Source organism: Stenella coeruleoalba (genome assembly GCF_951394435.1).
Source record: "Stenella coeruleoalba genome assembly, chromosome: 10".
NCBI classification, from domain to species: Eukaryota; Metazoa; Chordata; class Mammalia; order Artiodactyla; family Delphinidae; genus Stenella; species Stenella coeruleoalba.
In genome coordinates, this window is record NC_137156.1 from 52,205,674 (window position 1) to 52,230,384 (window position 24,711).

General features: G+C 50.3%; 1 protein-coding gene across 5 annotated transcripts in view; it reads right to left on the bottom strand.

Moving 5' to 3' along the window:
* Positions 1-24,711, bottom strand: part of OSBPL10 (oxysterol binding protein like 10) — a 295,403-nt gene that overhangs the window by 17,874 nt on the left and 252,818 nt on the right. For 4 of the 5 annotated variants that reach the window (XM_079933429.1, XM_079933431.1, XM_079933430.1 and 1 more), the window contains 2 exons: positions 16,894-17,043; positions 2,732-3,209 (listed from right to left, as the gene is read on the bottom strand). In XM_079933429.1, coding sequence (XP_079789555.1) covers positions 2,732-3,209; positions 16,894-17,043 — 628 coding nt within the window. The remainder of the gene's footprint in view (positions 1-2,731; positions 3,210-16,893; positions 17,044-24,711) is intronic. The other variant, XM_079933428.1, reaches the window with a different exon arrangement.

The following is a 24,711-nucleotide window of genomic DNA, read 5'->3' on the forward strand; positions in this document are numbered from 1 at the left end:
CCGGGACCTCACCCAGAACTCTGGCCTGTAGAGACACTGCTTGCTCAAGCCCCCCTCTCAAATGTCTAAACCCCAACACAACCTAACTGGGCTCCTGTGCTCTCTCTCCAAACTAATCCCCTCTTCAGTCTTCCCCACCTTAGTTAATGGCTATTCCATCCTTCTAGTTGCTCAGGTCAAAAGCCTGATGTCACCTTGCTCTCATACCTCACATCCAATCCAGATGTGTCCGATGAGGGGTTAATATCCAAAATATACAAAGAATGCATACACCTCAACATCAAAAAAAACCAGACAGCCCGACTGAAAAATAGGGAGAGGACCTGAACAGACATTTTTCCAAAGCAGACATACAGATGGCCAAGAGGCACATGAAAAGATGCTCGACGTCACGAATCATCGGCGAACTACAAATCAAAACCACAATGATGTATCACCTCACACCTGTCAGAACGGCCATCATCAAAAAGATCACAGATAACAAATGCTGGAGAGCATGTGGAGAAAAGGGAACCCTCCTACGCTGTTGGTAGGATGTAAATTGTTGCAGCCGCTATGGAAAACAGTACGGAGGTTCCCAAAAAACTAAAAACAGAACCACCATACAATCCAGTAATTCCACTTCTGGGTATTTATCCAAAGAAAATGAAAACACTAATTAAAAGAGATATACGCACCCCTATGTTCATAGCAGCCTTATTTATAATAACCAAGATATGGAAACAATCTAAGTGCCCATCAACAGACAAATGGATAAAAAAATTGTGGTATAAATACACCATGAAATATTATTTAATCATAAAGATGAATGAAATTCTGCCATGTGTGACAACAGGGATGGACCTAGAAGGTATTGTGCTAAGTGAAATAAGTCGGAGAAAGACAAATGCTGTAAGATTTCACTTATAGGTGGAATCTAAAACGAATGAACAAACATAACAGAACAGAGTCATAGATTCACAGAACAAACAGGTGGTTGCCAGAGGGGAGAAGAGAAAGAGATGAGGGAGATTAAGAGGTACATACTTCCAGTTGCAAAATAAATGAGTCATGGGTATGCAGTGCACAATGTAGGGAAGAGCGTCAATGATTATGTAATATCTTTAAAAAAAGAAAAAAAGCCTTGGCATCACCTTTCACTCATACCCCACATCTGATCTCTCCACTTCAGAATTCATCCAGATTCCCAGCCTGTGTTGCCTCCGCACCATTCCTGCCCTGGTTCAAGCCACCATCGCCTTTTGCCTGGATTATTATCATAATCTCCAAACTGGTCTCCTTGCGTCGCCTTCCCCCTCTTATGGTCTAGTTTCAACAAGTAGCTGGAACAATCTTGCTAAACTGAAAGTCAGATCATGATACTCTTCTGCTCAAAGCCCACAGAGACTTGGCAGCTCACTTAGTGGGACGGCCAACACCCCTGCCGGTGGCCCCCCGAGGCCCCACGTGACCTGGACTCAGTCACCTCTCCGATGGCATCTTCTCCTTCCCACCTCCCTTCTCCAGGCTCCACCCACACAGGCTTCCTGTCTCAGACCAGCATGTAGGGATGCCCCTGCCTCTGGCCCCTCTGCCTCTGGCCTTGTTCTCTCCACCAAGACACACTCCCCGGGTAATCGACAAAGCTTGTCCATCATCACCTTCTTGGGACCTTCATCCCCCCCTGGGTCTTTGCTCAACTGTCACGTTCTCGGTGACGTCTTCCCAGCCGCCACCCCAACCCATCCCAAAGTCCCACTGCTCTCTCCCCACCATTCCTAGATCCTTTATTTTATTCCCAGGTCCCTTCCCGCCTTCATTTTTCTCCATAGAACTTCACACCTTCCAAAGCACTACACAATTGTATTTCCCCAGCAGAAGAGAGAGCTCTGTGAGAACAGAGATTCTTCTGTCTGCTTTGCTCATTCAAGTACCCATGGCTCCCAAGGCAAGGGCTGGCAACCAGTGGGCGCTCAATAAGAGCGTGCTAAGTCAGTGAAAGGTGTTCTCATCTCCTGGGGTTTGGAAAGGGCTTCCAAGGAGCCGTGTGTGCCCTGAAACTGAAAGCCACATTCTGTGCTGGATTTTTCTTTTTCCTGAGAGTCTACAGCCAGAATCTCACAGGGATTTACGACTCAAAAGAAGTTGAAGAACCACGAACACAGGTTCCTGAATTTGACAAGGATGATTACAGTTTCCCTCAAACAATGAATAACCTTCATTCACAGCTATCTGCTAACAGAGAAACGTGTGATCCACGAGTGGTCTGATTATACCGGGTTTTCCCTTCAGAACTGCAAGCCCAGCGTCCAGAGATTTGCCTTGGGAATTATTTATGAGCAGATTTTGAATAGGCAGCACTATGGTCTTCATTGTCTGTGAGCCAGAAACTGGTGAGAATGAAGAAAAATGTGTTTTCATAGATTTGAAGCCAACTCTAATATTCACACAGAGCTGGAAAGAAAAGGATCTGTAAGGCGGCTCACACACGAGCAGCAGGTGAAGATCCAGGTGGGCAGTCTAAGAGGCAAACAGCTGCATCCCACTTACCCCATCGCCTCGGCCGCTTTGGGAAATGACCAGAACCTGGTTCCCAAACAGCAAAACCCATCCATATTTCCAACCCGCCCACTTACTCCCAATTCCGTAACGAAATAAAAACAAAGGCCTCCACACACAAATCCTCAAGTGTCCATCAGGTACACAAATGTCCCTTGGTCAGAGCCCAACTCCACCCAGCGATTTGGCTTACCTTCCCCGATCATTGAGACCCCCACGGACATGCCCATGAACTTGCTTTTGGTCCATACGTGAGTGTTAATGCACAGCCTCTTCTCCTTGCACTCACAGTAGAAGCAGGAGATGGGCGGGTGGTGGGACACCTGCTCGGCCACGAACCGCATTTTGTAGTTCTTGGAAGGGTCGTCGGCCATCGGGTGTTCGTGGCCGGAGGGAGTAGGGGCGGCAGTCCTCTTGGGCTTGAACCTGTCCTTGGGAACCTCCCAGGAGCAGTGGAACGTCTCGCCGATGATGGGGTTGTAGGGTTTCTTGGCCAGGGTGCCCTTGCGGCCCTCGTGGAAGGCGGTGAGGTAATACTCCACGAAGCCGATGACCCTGTCCTGTGGCGTGGCCCCTGCGGTGACAGCCAGCAGCAGGTCTGGGTGTGCCAGGAAGTCTGCGTACATCTCCAGCAAGGACCGCTTCTCGAGAATGAACGTGGGAAGCACCACCTGCGACCAGAGGAGACAAAGTCAGACAGCAAGCCCTGTGGGTGCAGGAGAAAGCTGGAGAGGAAAAAAGAAAGGTCCTAAGGGCAGGTACCAGGGACCAGTTCCTCTGATTTGCGCACACGTGACACATCAGAGGAAAGAACATCCAAGAAATTGGAAGTGGCCGCAGCGGTGGCATCAACGCCGACCCAGCTTCATGGATTAGACTGCTCTGAGCCATCTTCCTCTCTGCTCACCTGGGCTGAAACAACAGCCTCTGTCCCTCCCTCCATGGCCAGCGCCCTGCTAACATGCAGCCCTCTTTCACACCCCATCATTTAGAGACGTGAAGCAAATAGCTCCAAAGGGCTTCTTCATATCCTTCCTGCCATCGGGCACGACCAAGGGGGATGCTCAGTGTGTTCCCACAAACACAGATACGGGGGCTCGTTGGTGCTGCGTCAAAGCGGGGCCCAGGTAGAGCAGGACCCACCACTAAGAACATCTGTTTGGAGATCTCTGTAGAAAGAGCAGCGTATAAACCCTCACAGGATCAGGGCAGGGAAGGAATGTGGAAAGGGCCCGACAAACGTCTCCGGAGGCAAGGCCAGCTAGAGGGCAGTGTCCACAGTGGCTGCCACGGAGAAGAGGGGCCATGGGTAGAGGCTGCCCCCTAGGCTGGGTCAGAAGAAATGAGCAGAAGTTACAAAGAAGTAGGCTGGTACTTAATACTGAAGCTTCTGGTAAATGGACTGGCACAGGGGCCACTCCCTCAGTGTATCATTGGCCCCGTTACTGAAGACAGGTAGAAACTTGGATGCTCTGTCAGGCACTAAGGGACTCCTCGTTGGTCCAAAGTGGATCCCAGTGGTCCCTCAGGCACCATACAACCCAAGTGCCTAGAACCCAAGGATTAGGTCACTTAAAGCAAATGATGGACTTTCTGGGAAGCTGGGAAGCCCTCACCATCCCTGATATGCTATCACCCCCCCCCCCACCCAGTGGTCTGATGACGTATTACCATTCCACCCCTCGGCTGCAAGACAAGCTTGCGTTGACCTGGAGCGTCTCACTCTGCTTCTCGTGGTGGCAGTCACGGGGTTCTGAAGCTGGAAGCCCAGCCCTGACCCGCTGGCTCCCCCTTGAACCGTCCGGGTGAGGGAAGGGGTCGACCGAGGTCACGCAGCCGGTTTACACTCCTCCCTACATGGCCAGGTCTGTCCTTCTGTCACATCATAGGCCCCAACTCCCACGAAAGCATTGCTAACCAATAATACCACACACAGATCTGTGACCTGGCCCCCACTTCAGCCTGCTGGGACCCTTCCCGGGGAAAGACGGAGATACCGTGTAAGTGAGGTGTCCCGACAGACAGGCGGACATGAGACAGACAGGTGGACACGAGAGCAGCAAAGCACAGAGATTTCAGAGGAAACTGGGGGAAGCCCAGCCCGCTGGGGAGGTGAGGTTGGTACCCCTTCTAATGCTTTTCTGTCCCACTTGAAAACTATGTCAGAGGACAATGCACCCTCGCTAGGTCGCAAAGCAGCCAGATATAAAATGAGCATGTCACACAACCCAGGTATCACAGCGACACTCCTAATCTAACATGTCTCTCTGGGTGTCAGAAGTGAGTGATTTCTACATTCCTTCTGAGTATCTTTCTGCTTTACTTTTATAATAAACTAGAAGAAGAAACGTTATTTAAAACACAGCTATGCAAATTAATGGAGATTTCCTAAGTTTCTTTGAGCCACAACTTGACAAACTTGAGTATCTGAGGATCTGAGATGGCCGGGAAAAGTGCATCCTGGCTCAGAACCGCCTTCAGACGCCACTGCTATGACCTCCTACGTCTCTGCGTGGGAACAGGTCAAGTTCAGCTGCCGTCCCCGTGCCCTGTGAGGCCTGCCCTTCTCATGAGCCTCACGGGGGCCCGGCTGTGCCTCCCATGCCTGCCCCCCACAGAGCCACTCAAGGTCCCCCCAGGAATGCTCCCCACCCAGGCTGTGCAGGTTGAGGCTGTGGAGTTCAGCAACCTTGGAACTCCCCCCCCACGCCCCCACCCCCCCCACCCCCCCCACCCCCCCCCACCCCCCCCCCCCCCCCCCCCCCCCCCCGGCCAATGCGACCAAATCAATTGCAAAAGAAAAGAAGCCACCAAGGTCCGCATCTCCAGACCTCCCTGAAACACTGCATTCCTGCGCTCCCTCCCGGGCAGGGGGCCCTCTGATGGAGGGCAGGGGTAGGGTGCAGAGTTACACTGAGGAGCTCCACGTGAAGACGGTCCCAAGACCCGGGTTCCTCCTCCCCAACCGCGTGGGATGGGGCGTCTCCGACAACAATCCCACCTCTGGTCAGGGCTGCACCCGAGACTGAAATTAAAAGGAAAGAATCGCGTGGATGTTTACGCTCTCTTGGGGTACTTTGGAAAAGGGCAAGAGTTTTAGGCATTTCCCCTAACTTAGCATTTCTGAACTCAGAAGCTGAAGGATTAAAACAAAACAAATAGAAAAAAGAACCCCACGCAGAATCCCAAATCGCTCAGCATCAGAACCCGAAGGCCCCTTCGGGATGCTGCAGGTCAAGCCCCTGGTCTCACAGGTGAGGGGACAGACTGGGGAGAAGGCAGGGAAGGTGTAGGAGAATGTGGGGAACCTCAGGGCTCTCAACTGCCCCCCAAGTTCTGTCCATCATCTGACACATCACAATTCTCTGCTTCGGGCCAACGAGAGCATCTTCTTTCCCTCAGAGGACGAGGGAGGTGAGCGGTCACTGGACGTCAGAACCGGGACGGCTGTGCCACCCCCTCTCCTGTCCCTAACATGCAGGGGTCAGGAGGCAGCCCAGGGGGAAAAGGTGGGATGAGAGCCCCACCTTCTAGTCCGTTCTACTCTTCCTGGATGACAAGGCAATCCACCAACCCAAAGACTGTCATTAATGTGCAGATGGGAGGGAGACCATAGGCAACTAAGGACACTCACGGTGCCCCCTGTCTGGAAAAGTACAGCTGACGCTTCCTAACCCGCCTTCCAGCTGTCACGCCTGCCACTATTTCTTCTCCACACCACAGCTGGAGTCATCTTTCTAAAATCTCTGTAAGACACAAAGTCCAGCCTGGCCCCCACCTCCTCCAGTCCCACAGTATCCCTCACTTTCTGCCCCAGCCCTCCCAAGTATGTGTACACACACACACACACACACACACACACACACACACATACACATACACACACACAAGTTCACTCCTGTTTCCTTTTGCTGCCCTCCCTCCTGCCCTCGTCTAAGTGAGAAACAGCTACTCAGCTCATAGGAGGTAAACTCCGTGAGGTCTTTTCTGACACCCCCTCCTACATCCAACCCCCCCCTTCGCTGTACCCATCACACACCCACATTGTAGCATCCACAGGGCTCTTTTTGCTCTTATCAATGCTATAAAGAGCATTATTGGCACAACTGGGGGGAAATTTTACTATGGGCGTGTAAGAAACAGTACCAAAGCCATGTTAAATTTCCCCAGGGTGACAAATGTGTCATGTAGGAGAATGACCTTGTTAGGTCATTGATGGCCCACTGAGGCCCACTCACTGATGGATGTCAGGGAAAAGTGTCATGTCTACGACCTACTCTGAAAGGGCTCATCAAAAAATAAACACATACATACACGTGCGTGTGTACCTGCTGTGTGGCGGACAGAGAGAAGCAGGGAGAGAGTGGGAGAGGGGAAAGAAGAAAGAAAAATACAAAGCGGCATAATGTTCACAATTGGCCAATAAAGGCGAAGCATATATGTGGAAGTTCATTGTTCTACTCTTGCAACTCTACCGTAGATTGGACGATGTGCTAAATAAAGAGCTGGAAGAAAAAGAAAAAAAAAAAGGCTCTACTAGGGATGCAATACCTGAGAACTTACTGTCAAAGACAACCCTCCTGAAATGAAAGACACAGGGAATGTGGTCTCACAGCCAACAACAGATTCAACCCTTGAGGCATGTATTCTGCACTTGACAGTGATGCTGTGGCGTTGTCCGCGCTGGGAAAAGTAGAATTCCCAGAGAGATGGAGGAGAATGGGCAGGAGTGGGGTGACCATCTCCCCTTTCATCTCTTGCTGGTGTTTGTGCAGAATACCCAACCTATGTCCTTTCAAGCCAGCACACTGACCACTGTGGGCAAGACATTTCATTAAAGTGGATTCTCTCTCTTCTGTGATCTCCCTGACTTCTTGTTGGTCCCTTTGCCAATAAGTCACTTAATCATCTGTTTCTTGGGCAGTGGACACTGCAGACAGGGAGCCACAAAGTGGTGAGGACTAACTGGACTGTCTGCCTCCAACTGAGCGGGGAGCGATGGCCCAGCTGCTGAGACTTATGGCAGCCAAATGGCTGCCATCGCTACTGCAGATTTATTGAGCCATCAGTCAGGGCTGCCTTTTCTGCCATTAACATAATTAAGACGATAAACTACTTTGGGGAAAGGAAAAAAAAAGAAGAAGATCTGCACTCAGGATTGAGAGAACAATTAATTACGGCTAAAGTTGCATCAATCTAGAAGTAAATAACTTACGTTTGGATGGGGATCTTAGAATTTGGAAACAATTGATCACCCATCGAGAAAGTCAAAGGGTCCCCCGAAAGAGCAATGGTCCGTCCCTTCCCCACAAAGGGAAGCACAGCGGGCCTCCGATATGGAAGGCCAGAGCAGGTGCGACTTCTCCAAAGAAACATCGGTTAACCTAATAACCTTGAGAGTCATCTACATAATACTCTGGTCTCAGTCTGGGAAACCTACCCGGTGCAAACAAGCAAGGAAGGGAGGCCAAAACCACCTGAGAGTGACCTGTGCAATCCTCTAAGGAAACCAGGGGAAGTACATAAAAATCCAGCCTTACAAAATGAGCAGGAGAGGATTCACACTGCCAAAGGCCCACGGAATGCTCCCCCTGGTTTCCTTAAAGGGCCAGCTCCCTTCCTGTGCATCTCATGGTGCTTGGGACACCAGGAAAGACACTCATTAAAACAAATGATACAAGTGAACCTACTTACAAAACAGAAATAGACTCACAGACATAGAAAACAAACATGGTTACCAAAGGGGAAAGGTGGGTGGGAGGGATAAATTTGGAGGTTGGGATTAACAGATACACACTACTATATATAAAATAAACAACAAGGACCTACTGTTATAGTACAGGGAACTCTACTCAGTATCTCGTAATAACCTATAATGGAAAACCCTCTGAAAAAGAATATATATATATATATATATATATATATATATATATATATATATATCTGAATCACTTTGCTGTACACCTGAAACTAACAGAACATTGTAAATCAACTATACTTCAATAAAAATTTATTTTTAATAAAAATATTTTTTTTTAAAAAAGGGCCCCTGGGCTTCTCTGGTGGCACAATGGTTGAGAGTCTGCCTGCCAATGCAGGGGACACGGGTTCGTGCCCCAGTCCCGGAAGATCCCACATGTCGCGGAGTGGCTGGGCCCGTGAGCCATGGCCGCTGAGCCTGCGCATCTGGAGCCTGTGCTCCGCAACGGGAGAGGCCACAGCAGTGAGAGGCCCGCGTACCATAAATAAATAAATAAGTAAGTAAGTAAGTAAGTAAGTAAATAAATAAATGGCCCAGCTTGCAGGAGAGTCAGAAACCGTGAGCCGAGGTTCATCTCTTGGCAGCGACAACCACGTGGACCTGGGCAAATTCCCCCCTTAGAAGAAGGAGCTTAAGCACAGCACTGTTAATCCGTGCTTGTTGTGACTGACGCTGGAAATTCAGCCTCATAAAATAATTCAATCAAGGAAAAAGCTGTGAGTTCAAGATGTCCACTGTATCATTATAACACCCAGAAGCCACTGGTGGAGGAAGTACAAGACAACGCAGTGACCTGGGCGGGGGGGTTATGCATCCGTGAGCAGGAACGCAGGCCATGGGAATGTTCTCATCCTTGAACCCAGTGGCGGGCACGTGGTGTCTGTCGTGAGGCAATTCTCTATCCCGGGGGCACACAAACGGCAACCACAAACCACGTCTCCTCTTGGTTCAACAAACAGCTCTACTGGAACCATTTAAATAATTCTTTAAGAATCATAGAAACTTCACAACGATCTCAGCAAGCTTCTCTCTCAATGTACAAATCTTGTCTAACATCCTTGAGGACAGGATGTGCACGGGGCACCCAAGGAGTGTTCAATCCACCTTTGCTTTGCACTAGTTTCAACCATAGTCTGCAGCCCCAGACTCCCACCTGCTCTATGGAATCAGTTATGCCTTCTGGAAGGGCTCACGATCCCCTCTTCCAGCAGATCTCTGTCCCATCTGAATCTGTAAAATTTGAGTTTAGACCAAATCCCTTGAGGAATCCACAGAGGTCACAGGCCCACCCTGGACCTTGCTGTTCCCCACAACCACCACCCCCCGAAATCTCAATTTCAAGCACCCCCCTCCTCCCATCACCCGGTACGTCCAGCTCACTCCATCACAGCCCCAGCCCCACGACCCCATCACGTCCACCATCCCCTGTCGCCTCCTTTCCCTCCACGCCCAGCATGGCATCCCTGCCCCACCTGACACTCACTCCCTTGATCTGCCACCACCACCACCCCGTGGCCCCTCGGCCCTCTCTCCCTCTGGGGGGTCAGCCAGCAAACCCCAACCCTGGTTTAATCCACCTCCTCACGTTCTCCGAGCCTCAACCTGGCAGCTCAACTTACCTGGAGAAAAGACACATGCTCGCTGGTCTCACTTTAAATTCGCGACCTAGAATCCTTACGTGCCCCGCCCCGGGGCGGGGCGAGGGGCAATCCTGCCACCTCCTTCCTACGCCTGACAGGGCCACTCATCCCTGCTGCCTCCTCCCTCCCCAAATCTCTAACAGACCTTCCCTCTTCATCACCCTCACTGCTCTGAATCCTTGACACGTGGTTGTGCAGATGTGGGAGCAAGACGGGATTATCCCTGCTTTACAGGCAAGGAAACAGAGACATTCAGAAGTGAGGTAACAGCTGGGGCGCGTCCCGGCTCAGAACCACGTGCGTAAACACAGAGCTGAGGGTCCCCCGGGGTCCCCGCCCCTCCGCTCTGCTGCTTGCCTCCTGCTACAACGGTGGGCTGTCCTAGCTAGGGACAGACCCTCCGCACCGCACGGGATCCCAGAACCCCTCCCCTCTCAAGTTCCCGCAGGCATCCCCGCCCTCTCTCCCGACCTACCGTTCCCATCAGCATTCAAACATCTTCAGAAACCAAAGTTCTCTGTTCCAGAGCTTCGTCCCAATTTTCTGCTTCCCTTTTGCATCAAAGCTCCTTGAAACTCCATCTTTACTCCCTGTCACCACTTTTCTCCCCATCCTCCCTTGAAGCCACCTAATCAAACTTTGACCAAAACAAAGGCAGTGGTCCCTCTGCAGGCGTGTTGGCAGCAGTGCCTCGCAGCGGAGAACTCCCTTCTCCTTAAAACACTGCCTGTGTGTGACTTCATGTCATCATGTTCCTCTGCTTCCTACCCCCCCTCCCCCCAGCTGACCCTCCTCAGTCTCCTCTGCTGGACCCTTCTCATCTCTCCAGCCTTCACATACTGGAGATTCCCCGGACTCGGCCTTTGGACTTTCCCCCTACATCTCTACTCACTCCCTAAAGGGGGGTTACCATCTCCTGAGTTGGACCACCCTCTGCAGATTGTTCACTCTCAAACTGGTACCCAAGCTTCACTCACAAACCCCAGGCTTCTATACTCAGCTGCCTACACATCCTCTCAATTTGGATGCAGAACTGAATGGATCCCTCAGACCCAAGAGACCCAAGGTTGAATCTGGGATATCCCCCCATCACCCCAACCTCCTCTTCCCATAGCCTCTCCCCCCTTGGTAAGCGGGGCCGGTGGTCTGCTCCACGGGTGGCCCTCGATGAACCCAAGCCCCTGGAATTCACACCCCTGAAGAGTCCCCTTGTGGCACTTTAATCAACAGAGTGGAAGTGACAGTGTCAGTTTGGGGCCCAAGGCTTATCAGCACCCAGTTTGGCCCTCCTGGGAGCTTTGAGCCACTGTGTAAGAGTCTGGCAACCCAGCTGGACAGACCATGTGGGAAGGATTCATGGAGACAGAAAGGTTACAAGACTTCATGAGGAGAGAGAGGCCCAGCTGTCCCAGCCACGTTCAGCCTACAACCAGCCCACCAGCTGACGACAGGCACATGAGTGACCACTGGCAAGACCAGCAAAAGAGCCACCCAGCTGAGCCCAGCCCAGACTGTGAACATAAATAAAATGGTTATTTTAAGCCACTTCGTTTAGGGTGGTCAGTCCCTCAGCAACAGGTCACTGAAACAAACAGCAGCTCTAATGTTTATTATTCCAGTTGCTCAGGTTGAAATCTTAGAGTCATTCCTTATTCCTCTTTTGCTCATACCTTACAACCAAACCACATGCAAAAAAGGATACCTGTAGCCTGCTGGCACGTCTTCTAAGTACATCCAGAAACTGCCACTGCCCTTGCCATTGTCTGTCACCTCCTCTATGCCCACCCTGACCCTGCCACCTGCACCCCACTTGCCCTGTCCCAGTTTACTTTCTACAAAAGAGTCAAAACAATCTTTTTAAAATACAAGGAAAGCCCTGCATTCCTTTGTTCACAACTCTCTGACAGCCACCCACATCCACAGCAACACCCCAAGTGCTCACGATGTCCGGCGAGGCCCTCCGATCCAGCCCCTGCTGTCTTGCCGATTTAATTTCCTGCCAACCCACGCGGGTCAACTCTGATCCAGACACAATGCTCCCTGCTCGTCCTCAAAATGCCAGGCAAGGGCCACCTTGGGCCTTGTCCACTCACTGCCCCCGCTGGCCCGAACAGCCTTCCACTACATGGCCACCTGGCTGGCTTCCTCATCTTCACCTGCCTGTACTCCAGTGACACCTGGAGAATCCTGCGCTGAATGGCTCATCTAAGAGGCTCACCGGCCCCATCAGCTTTCCATCCCCACCCGCCATGCTCTGTGTCTCTCCACTGTGTTTGCATCTCCATATTCTTTTCTTTTCTCTCTCTAGTTTGTCTGTCTCTTTCCACCATCACACAAGCTCCGTGAGGCGTGGATTCTAACTGTTTTGTTCACTGCTGCACTCCCAGCGCCTAGAACAGTACCTGGCAGGTGTAGTACTCAATAAGTACTTGTTAGATGAGAGAGCACGTGCGTTACTGACAGCTGCCTTTCATAGCCCTGAAAACACGGTAAAAATCGTCATAAACCCCCAAGCTCAACCTTGCATCCTGTGGGCACCCCCTCCCTGAAGCCCACAAATTATCAGGGCAGCAACTCTGAAAAACACATGTTTCCCACCTGCTCCAAGGCCTCCAAAGGTTTCCCATCACCCTCAGGATCAGGTTCACCCTCCTTCAACGGCCCACAAGGCTCTGCAGATCTAACCCTAGCCCCCACTCCAGGTTCCCCCATGCCCCGCCAGCACACACTCCCCCCAGCCTCACCGCCTTCACTCTCTGGCTTCGCCCATGCTGTTCCCTCCACCAGGAATGCCCTTCCTCTAGTTCCTTCCACTACTGCCCCACTCACCCTTCAGGCTCAACCTACATGTCCCTTTGTCAAAGAGCCCTTCTGTGCCCTCCATCTCTGTGGCTCCTCCTTTTTCCCTCATTTTCCTTCCTGGGCTACCCATGATTTGTGCAATTGTAGCAGGTTATCCAGTGGCGGAATTCACCAGCAACTTGGGCTTCTGGAACCACAACTGAGGAAGGAGGACAGACCAAGGTGCTTCTGGAGGCAGGACCAGATACCTACTTTGGGGGGCCCAGTGAAAAACAAAAATGCAAGTCCTCTTGTTCGAAATGATTAAGAATTTCAAGACAGCAACAGCAGAGCAGTAAACCAAGCCTGGGATGCTTCTGAGCATGGGATGTTATACCACCCCACTGGTCACTTGCCCAGGAAACTGCTGACCACGGTTAATGAACTAAAGCAAAATACAGCACTCAAGGCCCAGTGAGGCTGGTGACCTGGGAATGCAGCTGTGCTGGACACCTCCACAAAGATGGGGCTGCGCACTTATTTTACGGAGAGATCAAAGCTTCATCCTCAAGTCATGGAAGGTAACCTCTCCAGGGTGCCTGCTCATCGAACCGAGTGCCATTCAGGCCAAGCTCGTCCACTGCCAGCTTAGCACAAGCTTAACTGAATGACACAGACAAGAGCCAAGAAGAGACAGTAAGGAAAGAGATAATCTACAAATAACAAATGCTGGAGAGGGTGTGGAGAAAAGGGAACCCTTCTACACTGCTGGTGGGAATGTAAATTGATATAGCCACTATGGAGAACAGTATGGAGGTTCCCCAAAAAACTAAACGTAGAGCTACCATATGATCCAGCAATCCCACTACTGGGCATATAACTGGAAAAAACCATAATTCAAAAGGATACATGCACCCCTATATTCACAGAAGCACTATATACAATAGCCAAGGCAGGGAAACAACCTAAATGTACATCGACAGATGAATGGATAAAGAAGATGTGGTACATGTAGACAATAGAATATTACTCAGCCATTAAAAAGAATGAAATAATGCCATTTGCAGCAACATGGATGGACCTAGAGATGATCATACTAAGTGAAGTAAGTCAGACAGAGAAAGACAAATATCATATGATATCACTTATACATTGAATCTAAAATACGACACAAATGAACATATCTATGAAACAAAGCAGACTCAGAGACATAGAGAACAGACTTGTGGTTGCCAAAGGGAAGGGGGTGGGAGAGGGATGGAGGGGGAGTTTGGGATTAGCAGATGGAAACTATTACATATAGGATGGATAAGCAACAAGGTCCTACTGTATAGCACAGGGAACTATATCCAATATCCTATGATAAACCGTAATGGAAAAGAATATATATGTATGTATAACTGAATCACTTTGCTGTACAGCAGAAAGTAACACAGCATTGTAAGTCAACTATACTTCAATAAAATTTTTTTTAAAAAGGGGAAGATACAATTTCATCAACATTTTTACAGGGCAGGGCAACGAAAGCCCAAAAGCCTCATGGGACAATAAAAGGTTTCCCTCTTCCTTTCACAAGTATTTCAGCTTGTCAAATGTTCCCTTGGTTTCTGAATAACAGCTTCTTCCCAGTAAATAAGTTAATGAACAATAGATTAGAAAAGTTTTTCTTTCTGATAGCTGACTGTTGGATAAACACGTTTGCTCTTTTAGGAAAAGGCGATGTACACTTCTCATGATTTCCATATTTTAAAACAAGAGGGACTTCCCTGGCGGTCCAGTGGTTAGGACTCCGAGCTTTCACTGCAGGGGGCATGGATTTGATCCCCAGTCAGGGAACTAAGATCCCACATGCCGTGCGGCACAGCCAAATAAAAAAATTAAAAAATAAAACACAGGAGCCAGAAGGTGATGTCTCTGAGACACTCCACCTGCCGTCATGCAGTCCCCTCAGTGCTGTTGGGTTTCTCCACATCTGACCTGGGCAACTTCGGTTACTCTGACAGTGTCTCTCCTGTATCACTCAGGAGTCTACATTGAATTATAGAATATGATCCACGATGCAAATATATTTCACATGGTGACCCAGTACACACGTATCAACACAACTAAAAAGTTTCACCTGCTGTACACTCTGGTGTTTTCTAATGTATTTTATTTCATTTTTTAGAAATGATCATCTGACCCACTAAACTGGTTTTACAACCCACAAAACGGGCTGTGAACCAGAGTTTGGAAACATGGTTTGGGGTCAAATTAGTGATGTCACAGCCCAGATTCCAGCCCCCAGGTCTTCACTCAAAGCTCCTTCTGAGTGGTCTACACTCAGACAGGAATCAGAGGGGGGGCTTTTTAAAAGGCAAGCACTTAAAGGATTCTTCTAGCAAAAAGGATGCAAATTACATGGCCAGGAGACAGAAATTAAGGGAAGGCAGCAGGATGTCAGCTTGGTGTGTGGAGCCCCCGAGCAGAGGGCAGGGAAAGGGGAGACAAGGGAACCTTCCAGGTCACACTGCTCAGCATGCGCCCCAATCCCATGGAAAGTAGTGCAGGTTCCCAGGACGTCAGACTCCCTCATGATCAAACCAATGAGAACACCCCCAAGAAAAGGCTTTTCTGTCCCCTCTGAGGCTCCCTGTTGTCGCTTTCCTCTTCAAAGAGCCTGTCTCACCCGCCCCCTCCCTCTCGCTGGTCTGGCCTCCAGGCCAAGCTGAGCTTGTGGAATCCAGCCCCTTCCCTGCAGCCAAACAAGCCCACGACCCTCAAGGCAGTTTCCCCAGGCTGCGCCTTCAGGGGCTCCAACCATTTCAAGTAGGCCTTCCGGATCCAGAACTTTCATTGCCAGCACACCCTTCCCATGGTCACGTCCCTCCCTCCTAATCACGAAGCACCTACCGAAACTGAGCAGGACCCTGTGGGGCTCCAGGGCATGGAAGCCTTTCAAACAGTTGCTTATCAGGGAAGGGAGGGGAAGCAGAGACAAGGGAGGAGCAGTCAGGAAACAATAGTGCAGCCTTGGGGCAGGGTCCCCGTTCAGCATCAAGGGATAAACATTAACAATGTCTTTGAACACTTCTGCAGAAAGAAAACCCTCAACAAATGGAAAATGTTAGCATTCTTCATTCCAGAGAAGACCACCTGAGGCCAGACTGGAGGAGTGCAGGCCCCCCCCCCCACACACACACACCCTGATCCTTATCAGCAACCCAACCCTTGAACTCCTTACCTCCCGGTTTGGGACACACAGTTTTGTGGGGCAGGAGCTCGCTGTGTCTCCCTTTGCCTGGCAAAGCAATAAAGCTATTCTTTTCTACTTCACCCAAAACTCTGTCTCCAAGATTCGATTTGGCACCAGTGCAAAGAAGCCGAGCTTTCGGCATCAGCATCAGGACGGGCAAGGGAAGCCAGGTGGGCTGGACAGCCGAGTCCAGGTAACTCCCACCACCCACAACGCTCCCCATGCCCACACACCTCTCAGCTGCACGCAGAGCGGCCTTCCCTCTCTCCTCCAGAACGAAGCCACTGCCCGGAGGCGGGGAAGGCTCCACGGGGGCCATCGCCCGGCCACCAGCGTGGAGGATGAGGTTTCCCGGGATGGGCGCAGCACCAACAAGAGTTATTGTGCATCTACCAACCAGCGGGCACACAGCTCTCCACGTGGGCAGCGAGGTCTGGATCATCAATGGGGTTAAGGCCAATGACAGCCAGCAACAGGAGGAGGCCAGGTGCCCAGAGGCGGGGTGGGGGGGTGGGGCCGGGGTGGTGGTGGTGGTGGTGCAGGTGGAGGCAGCCTCACTCTTGCCCACACCATTTCCTTCCTCCTGTTTTCTCTCTGTGGCCAATGCGCCACGTCCATCTCTCTAGGTCACCTTTAATCCTCTCTAGGACACAGCAGGAGACAAAGAAATCCCATCTTGAATTGTCCTTATCATCTTGTGTGCTTTCCCTGCCCTTGAAGCATCGCAGCTCCTCCAGAGAAGCAAACGCAAGGCTCATGCCCTGGGGATGATCATTTACATAAAATATCCTTTCCAATAATCCCCGGAACATCCGTACTTGACCGCAGCTCTGACCCTTCCCCACTCTGCATCCCCAGTCTCCCGAGCGAGAAAGCCTGTGAGGGACAGAAGGCACCCAGACGACTGGCCACAAGCCCCAGGGGACACGCCCACCTACCTTGGTCAGATCCATTCCAAGTTTGAGCTGAGAAATGAGGTGAAGGATTACACTGCGCTGATCCTCCATGACACCCACTTCTGTCTCTTCCTGATCTTCAGTGTCACTTTTCTCATCTTCTGACAAAACCAATTCGGGGCCTGAGTTTGGCTAAAACGAGATCATCAGTAAAAATCACCAGCCTGGTCCTGAGAAGCTAGAAGCACAGCACTGAACCCATGTGCTTAGCAAGGGCAGAGAGCCCAAGCCTGCCCAGATAGAGTTTCTCCATAAACTGGTCCTCCCGGCCGTGGGCAGAAGACGATCTTTTTTTTTTTTTTTTTTTTTTTCCGGTACGCGGGCCTCTCACTGTTGTGGCCTCTCCCGCTGCGGAGCACAGGCTCCAGACGCGCAGGCCCAGCGGCCATGGCTCACGGGCCCAGCCACTCTGCGGCATGTGGGATCTTCCCGGACCGGGGCACGAACCCGCGTGCCCTACATCGGCAGGCGGATTCCCAACCACTGCGCCACCAGGGAAGCCCAGAAGACGATCTTTGGGGTGCAGGCCCCACCTTTAAGCACCTGAGGAGCCCTCTCATCTTCCCCTCACCTGTGAGTGAGCCTTCTAGCCTAAGCACCTCCCCTGACAAGAAAGCTTCCTGCCCTCTAAGAAACTAACTATAATATTCAAGTGTGAGTCCCTTCACCTTGGCTATTCCCAAATAATATTCTCCTGTTAACTTGTACAACCCAGAGCACTATAGCAAACGTAAATTTCTCTGTTTATAAGCAAAAGTCAGACACCCCAGAAACTGACATTACCTTATTTATGGGAAAATTTACTCTGAAATTATTTCTATTCCCATTAGTGAATATCACTACAGCAAGTAAAAAAAAAAAAAAGGCTCAGTGCTGGCATTAATTTATGGAGGGAAACAAAAATGAAAATGTAAAGAAAAAGTCTGAAATTTTATAATAACGCTAAGCTTCAACCTGGCTAACAGACCCTGCACGTTCCTTGATGCAAGTTTTATTCATTCAGTTGCTTGATTCCAGTTTTCCAAATTACAGAGGAAGCAGGCAAGTTAATAAAATATGCAAGGTGGATTGCTGAGCGCATAATTTTCCAATACCTAATTACCAAGAACTCTGGCTACAATTACAGCTGTCCTCACAATTCTGTTGAAAGAAATAATCCTATTCACCATTCTTCATTTATGTATGTTCTCATAGTACTTGTTTCTATGTCAGCAAAAGCACTCTACACAAAACACTACGTAATTGTTTCTAATTGCTTCTGACTGGTAATTACTAATGAACTTAACATACAGAAACACGGGAGCCCAAACATTTTAATATAAAAGGATACAGACTTGCCCAAATATCCAAGCAAAAACTAATCATTTTCAGTCTCATTACACAGAACCATCTCATCTACTTCCAAAACACAAAAGTTATTTAGCGATCAAGGTGTTTATAATTGTCCTTCCTCACCAACACTCCAGAGGAAATATGGTGCTCTTTCCACTGGGGTAGCATTTTTAAGATTTCAGTTGAAATGGACATTTACCATAGACATACTGCTCAAATTATTCCCAAGGCCATGGGGCTTTCCTCCAGCCACAAGTCAAGTTTCCATCATGTGCCTGGTTCCCTAGACTCATGTCATGTGTGCTATGTGACATCACTGGAAAGGTGCTTTGCTAGATATACTGAAATAACTGAGGGCCCCTGACCCCCACCATGGTCCAGAGAAGACTAACCAGAGGGGGAGTCTGGGGCCATGGGCCACCCTGATTCCACACTGGGAAATCAGAGACAGAGGGACAGGAGCCAGCACTTGCTGTCAATGCCTGGAAGCCGCCTACCTCTCCTCCAGCTTCAGCTCCTGTGCTGCAGTGCCCATGGCAGCCAAGGTCACTGTGGTTACGAGTCTGACGGGCTAAAGCAGGGCCACCGTCCCATATACCTGCCCTCCTGACCTTCCCTGCTCTTTCCCCCTCCTCTGGGTTTCAGGCAAGTTTTAAAGGGTGGCTGTCCCCATTCACTGTGAGTTTGCAGTTCCCGTCAGTTGCCACCAAAGCCAGAGAGCTCAGACACACTCCCTTCAATGCCAAGGTGATGGAGCTGCTACTGCCTTTGCAGTAACGTGCCGGGTGGTCACCTATATTAGCAGACATCCCCTCCACCCAGGGCAGCGGGGCAGGAGAGGGCAAGGCCTGGGTATCTTGTGTGGCAGGAAAAAGGACAATCAAAAGCAAATCACGCTACCATCCTGCACTCAAGGGGGTGGGCATAGCTTTCAAGGTCCTTATACATCTCAACAAGAAAGGGAGCTCCATGGGAAAAGAATCTGAAAAAGAACAGATACATGTATGTGTATAACTGAATCACTTTACACCTGAAATTAACACAACATTGTTAATCAACTATACCCAATATAAAATAAAAATTAAAAACAAAAACCAAAAAAAAAAAAAGAGAGAGAAAAGGAGCTCCACCTGGAGTGCAATTGTTCCTGCTTGAAATTAGCTGCTCTCACAAAGCACTGATTGTAAACGAAGCAAATCAATAGCTCAAGTAAGTTTTATGAAGTGAAGAATTGTTCTTTCTTCTGAAAGTGTGATTTTCCCATCTGCCCACAAGCCAGTGCACCCCTCCCACCCACTGCCACACTCGCAGGGAGATGCTTACGAACCACAGGGACCAAGCGTCTCCTGCTGTCTGCCTTCCTTGGAAACCAAACGCAGCTGGTCCCTGATTTCCAGGAGCCAAGACGCCTTCTGCAAGCTCCCGCCACATCATACGAAGAACATACATTACTGTGCACACAAACCTCTCCAGCTTGTCCCACTTCAATCAACGTCACGTTTCCTGTGTCTGGTGATGCCGTCAGGGACACTGGCTCCAGCAAGGAGAATTAAGGCTGGTGCACAGGCCTCAGAAGCTGACTCACTCCAGGGCGAATGGCGGCCAGAGCTCCTGGGGACCCTGAAGTCCCGCCAAGAGAGGAAAGGCCACGGGGAGCCTGACACACATCCCCTCACTGGCACAGACCCTTAGCAGACGGTGCCCTAAGCTTAAACAAGGATCCAGCAACATTTCTGTCTCCTGCAGCTTTGGAAAACTTGCAAAAATTCTCTTATCCAGCCTTGAGTAAATAATCAGGGTTTAAAAATAAAGCTGGTTTCATTCATCACGTTGTCAGTGAACGTCTTAGAGGACACCCCCAATTCCACCCACACTGGAACTCAAGTCCATATGCAGAAGGTGAGACCACCCTCTGGTGTGGGTCCAAAATGGGGGCACGTGGATGGAGGGTAGGGGTTCCCAACAGGGCACGTCGGTCTGAAGGAGGTCAACTGGCCGTGTAAACGCCAATCTGTGGGCACCCGCAAAGCACCCATGGTTAGCAGGGGCTCTGAGAAATGGAGATTTCGAAGAACCAGGCTTAGATGGAGTTTTAAAGACAGAAAACCTTCCCTTTTAGGGTCAAGGGTTTGCAGATTCTGCTGTTCTGATGTGAAATCCACAACAACGGTAACGGTCAGTGGATCCAAGTCTGCTTTCCACAGTCAGGCCCACATGCTCATCACATCCTCACCCCCCCAGCTCATCAAGTTCTGCTCCTCTCCTGGGTACCCCTGTATGCCCACGCCCTCCTATACCAATGGATTTCTGCTTGTAAAGTGATGACAACCGTCCTGAGGTGATCAAAGGTGGCAGAACGGTCTTTCTCCACCTCAGAAGAAAACTGAAAATAAGAAATGGCTTTTTCTTATTTTCTGAGACAGTTCCTAAGACTGAGACAGTTCCTAAGACTCAAGCAAGAAGAATCTTTAAATACTGCCGTTCCCCAGAGAGCTTTGCAAATGAGCCAGCCCGAACCGTAAAAATGTACACAAACGTGAAGATAAAATGGAATTAGAATATGTTGTAAAGAGAAGCAGGCTTTGGAAAAAAGAGGTTTTTAATAAAAACAAAAAATTATGACTCAGTATTGCTTACCACATGAGTACCGCAGGACATGGGGTGCTACAACAATCCAGTGACTCTTGCCTTGTTAGCAAATGGTGGGGGGATGGACAAGCAAAGGTGATGGACAGGAAAAGGCCACCTGGCAGCTGGGGTCCAGGGGCACCCCTGGTAGCTCAGCAGTGACCTGGGCCCTAAAGCAAGGATTCTTAATCTGGGCCCTATGGACACTCGTTAAGATACCTACCCATACCCTTGACATTTCATATACAAATTGTGTGTCTGGGCATTTTACGGAGAGAGAGTCCTGCTCTCCATGGATTCTTAGAAGGGTATCTGTCCAGGGCTGACCTCAGGCCTCGCAAGGTCTGCAGGATCTCAAGGTCTGAAGGGTCATGGAACAGAGATGGGCTCTCAGGGTGGGAAGTGGTTGAATCAAAGACGGTCCCAGCACCTGCAGACGTGCCCCTGCTTTACCACCAACCTCTACTCCTTATCTGATAGGAGGCAGCTCCTCCACGGGCCAAGGACCAAAGCCAGAAGCAACACCGTGACTTGAGTTAGGTTTACGTGGGTCCAGCAGTCTTGTCAAGGGGGACACCGGTGTAGGGGAGACACTGAACATTCTTAGCGTCTCTTCTTTTTCACAAAATTTTAATTCTTCAATACAAATGCAAATTCCAAGCAAGACTGAAATTCCAACCTCTTTTATTCAATACACATACGTGATTTAATTACAGTTGGAGTCAGTTCCAGGAAAAAAACCCCAGGAAACAGACATTTATCTTTAGAGTCCATTCAATTCCCTGTCGGAGGCCTCACTCCACCCCCACGCTCCCAAATCCACCCCACCCCCCTTTCCCAGGCCTCGCTCCCTATTTTCCCTTCCTCAGACGGTGTACTTCTCTCTTCACAATGATCTCTCCTTCTTTCTTATCTGAGACCTGGCCCTCAGACAGCTGGGGCCAGTATAAGCAGTTGGATCTATTGTACTAACATCCTCTTTAACCTAATGTCTTAAAGGGCTGAACCCTGAGACTCAAGGCATTAGAGAGAGGCCTGGGCATTACGCAGCCTTCCAAAAAGCCTTTTCACTGTTGGGTGGGGAGCAGCTCCACAAAGAGCCCTGAAAACCCAGACATGCAGGTGTGAGGGGTCTCTTCCAGCAAGGATCGGGATGGACTCCTATAGCCATCTTCTGCCAGGTAAGAGGTATTCTTAACTAAACAACGTCTTCAGCAGAAAAACATAATCCACTGAGCTCATGTTAGCCACCACCCTCCTGAAATTCTACCGGACCAAGATACAAAGCCGGCTAGAGAATGAACATTCTCCTCTGGCAGCGAACACACTTCAGCTCAATCATTTTTAAAGCCTGGCATCTCTCCCCGCACACTGGTACCTTGGCATGGAGGCACGGGTGGGTTGTGCCATCCCAAAGAACCTTGGCACTGAACGCAAGAACCCAACGTAGCCCAGATATCGTCCTTACAGGAAAAGGGGGGAACACAGCCGTGTCAAGAAGACTCTCTGGTATTCTGGGGGCCAGCGAAAGGTGGGCAGCGGGGAAGAAGACCCAGAGCATCACCACCCTCAGATACCCTCAAATGAGAGCTACGTCTGTATCACAGCGGCAGGCAGAAGAGTAACCAGGAAATGACGTGTCCTCTTACGTGACGCGCTTCTCAAGCCCACAACTACACAGAACATGCAATGACATGCAATCGCGGCCACCAGGGCGAGTCTGCTTTTGCTGACCAGGGGATAAAAGTCAAGAGAAGCTGGTCTTCCAGAAAATAAGAGGTTTTAGGAAAAATAGGAACGTGAAACATGGACAGAGCTTAGGGGGTCAGAGAGACTGGGAGGGTGGGTACATGGAGACAGACCAAGGGGACAAAAAAAAGGAAATTCAGTGAATACTGGAAGAAAAGCAAGAGGGTCTGAGTGTCTAAGAGGTACAAGTACCCACGGACCAACAACCAAATCAATTTTTTTTTTGGTTCTAATGATAAATGGTATTACTGTCTCTTTAATTTCTAGTCATTTTTCATCTCAATAGTCACAGTGTATTTAACCAAGTTATCACAACCATGACTCGGTCCTCAGAGCGCATCTTCACATCAGTAACATTTTATCAGTAAATCCTAAGAAGCCCCGCCTGATAGCCCAAGGTCACGAGAACTGGCACAGCTGGATCCGAGGAGCCGGTCCAACTTGGGGCTCAAGTCAGCAAGCATCAGCAGAGCCTGGAGCCCCCAAAGACAGCCAGACGTCCAGCAAATTCCACCAGTAATTTCTGGCCCTCATTCCCCAATAGGAAACGTCTACCCCGTGACTGTCAAGTGCACGGCCCTCCCTACCACGCGCTTGGAAGAATTATCTCCCGAGGACAGACACAGACGTGAAGTTTGTCCTCTGAACGTGCAGTGGCTGCTCCTGGGGACCTACTGCTCTCCCCACGCTCAGCACAGGCGGGGTTTCTCCTCCAGAAGAGTCTCTCTAATTCCCCAAAAGTAGGCCATCCTTGCTCGGTGGAAGGGCTCTCGGTCGGAACGGATGGATGCTTGTCTCTGGTCACAAGTCATGCCAGAGGCCTGCCGTCCGGCCACACGTCTTCGGATGGTGTCTGGTCCGGCTGACGGCCCTCGGCCCTGATGCAGGGCGGCAGCTGAAGGCTCTTCACATGTACCGTCCTCTCTGTGGAGCCACGTCGAAGCCAGGCCACCGACTGGGCCTCGGAGGCCACCCCCTTAGTTAGGGGACCTCATCTGGCCATTTGGAGGTAGGTACAATGAGGCCACCGTGGCGAGGTGGGGGGGACCTGACGGAGAAGTTGGCTCTTATCCTTGACAGGTTCAAGTACAAGCATGTCCACGCAGCCTGCTGGTCCCAGCTGCCGTCTGGGGGGCACTGAGTTGGCTGCCACTGCCATCATAGTCCTTCTGCCGCCTCCCAGTGGATGCGCTGGCTTTCTGGCTCTACCCACACACACATACACATTTACCACACTTGGCTCTCACAGACTGCAAGCACAGATGCTCGTCCTGAGCAAAGGGGCCGACCTGCAGAAAGGTTAATTTTAAATCAAAGACATCCTGGAAGGCAGAAGGAAGTTGCTTCTGGGGAGGGGTGTGGAGCGGGGGGTACATTCGTCATCAGCCAAGGTCATCGGGAACATCACACCAAGAAGGTTTAAAAAGCGTTCCTTTCAAGACACGTGAGGTAATAAGCATTCAGAGGGAGGAGAATCGCCAGCCCTTTTCCAGCATCCATGCGTCTACTTGAAAATCATTTTAAACGAAAGCAGAAAAGAAAGGAATTGCGAAGGAGCAAAGGAAACCTCAAGAAAGCACCGCAAAGGAAAAAGGAAGCAGCAGCTGCAAACAAAGAGGGAGGTGATTATTTTGCAGTTGAGGTTCTGGAAGCACATCAGCAGGACCCCTGGCCCTGGCATGTGGGCACCGGGAATCACGGGGAGGGTGCCAGCATGGTGGGTCAAGCAAAGTACTAGCGCCGCATCCAGTGCTTTACGGCCTTTTCTCCATCAGCAGAAGTCCAGCCCTTTCCAGCCCAGCCCAGCACTGAATTCACAGCCGGGCCGAGGGCTCAGCAAAGCTCTGCAGGGTGAAGGGGCACGCCCACCGCGCCCTAGTCCTGGGTGGCACCAGCAGCACGGGTCATGCTTCCCAACTCACAGGAAGCCCCTGAAGATGGGGATAAAGGTCATGAGAAGGAGAAGAAAGGGGATGCATCACCACAGCTCTGCAAGGCAGCAAAGCATCCAGGGAGAGCTCTGCGCGGTGGCTGCAGAGAGACGGCCCTGGACATAAATCCTGAATCCGCCACCTTCCACCTGGCAGGCTG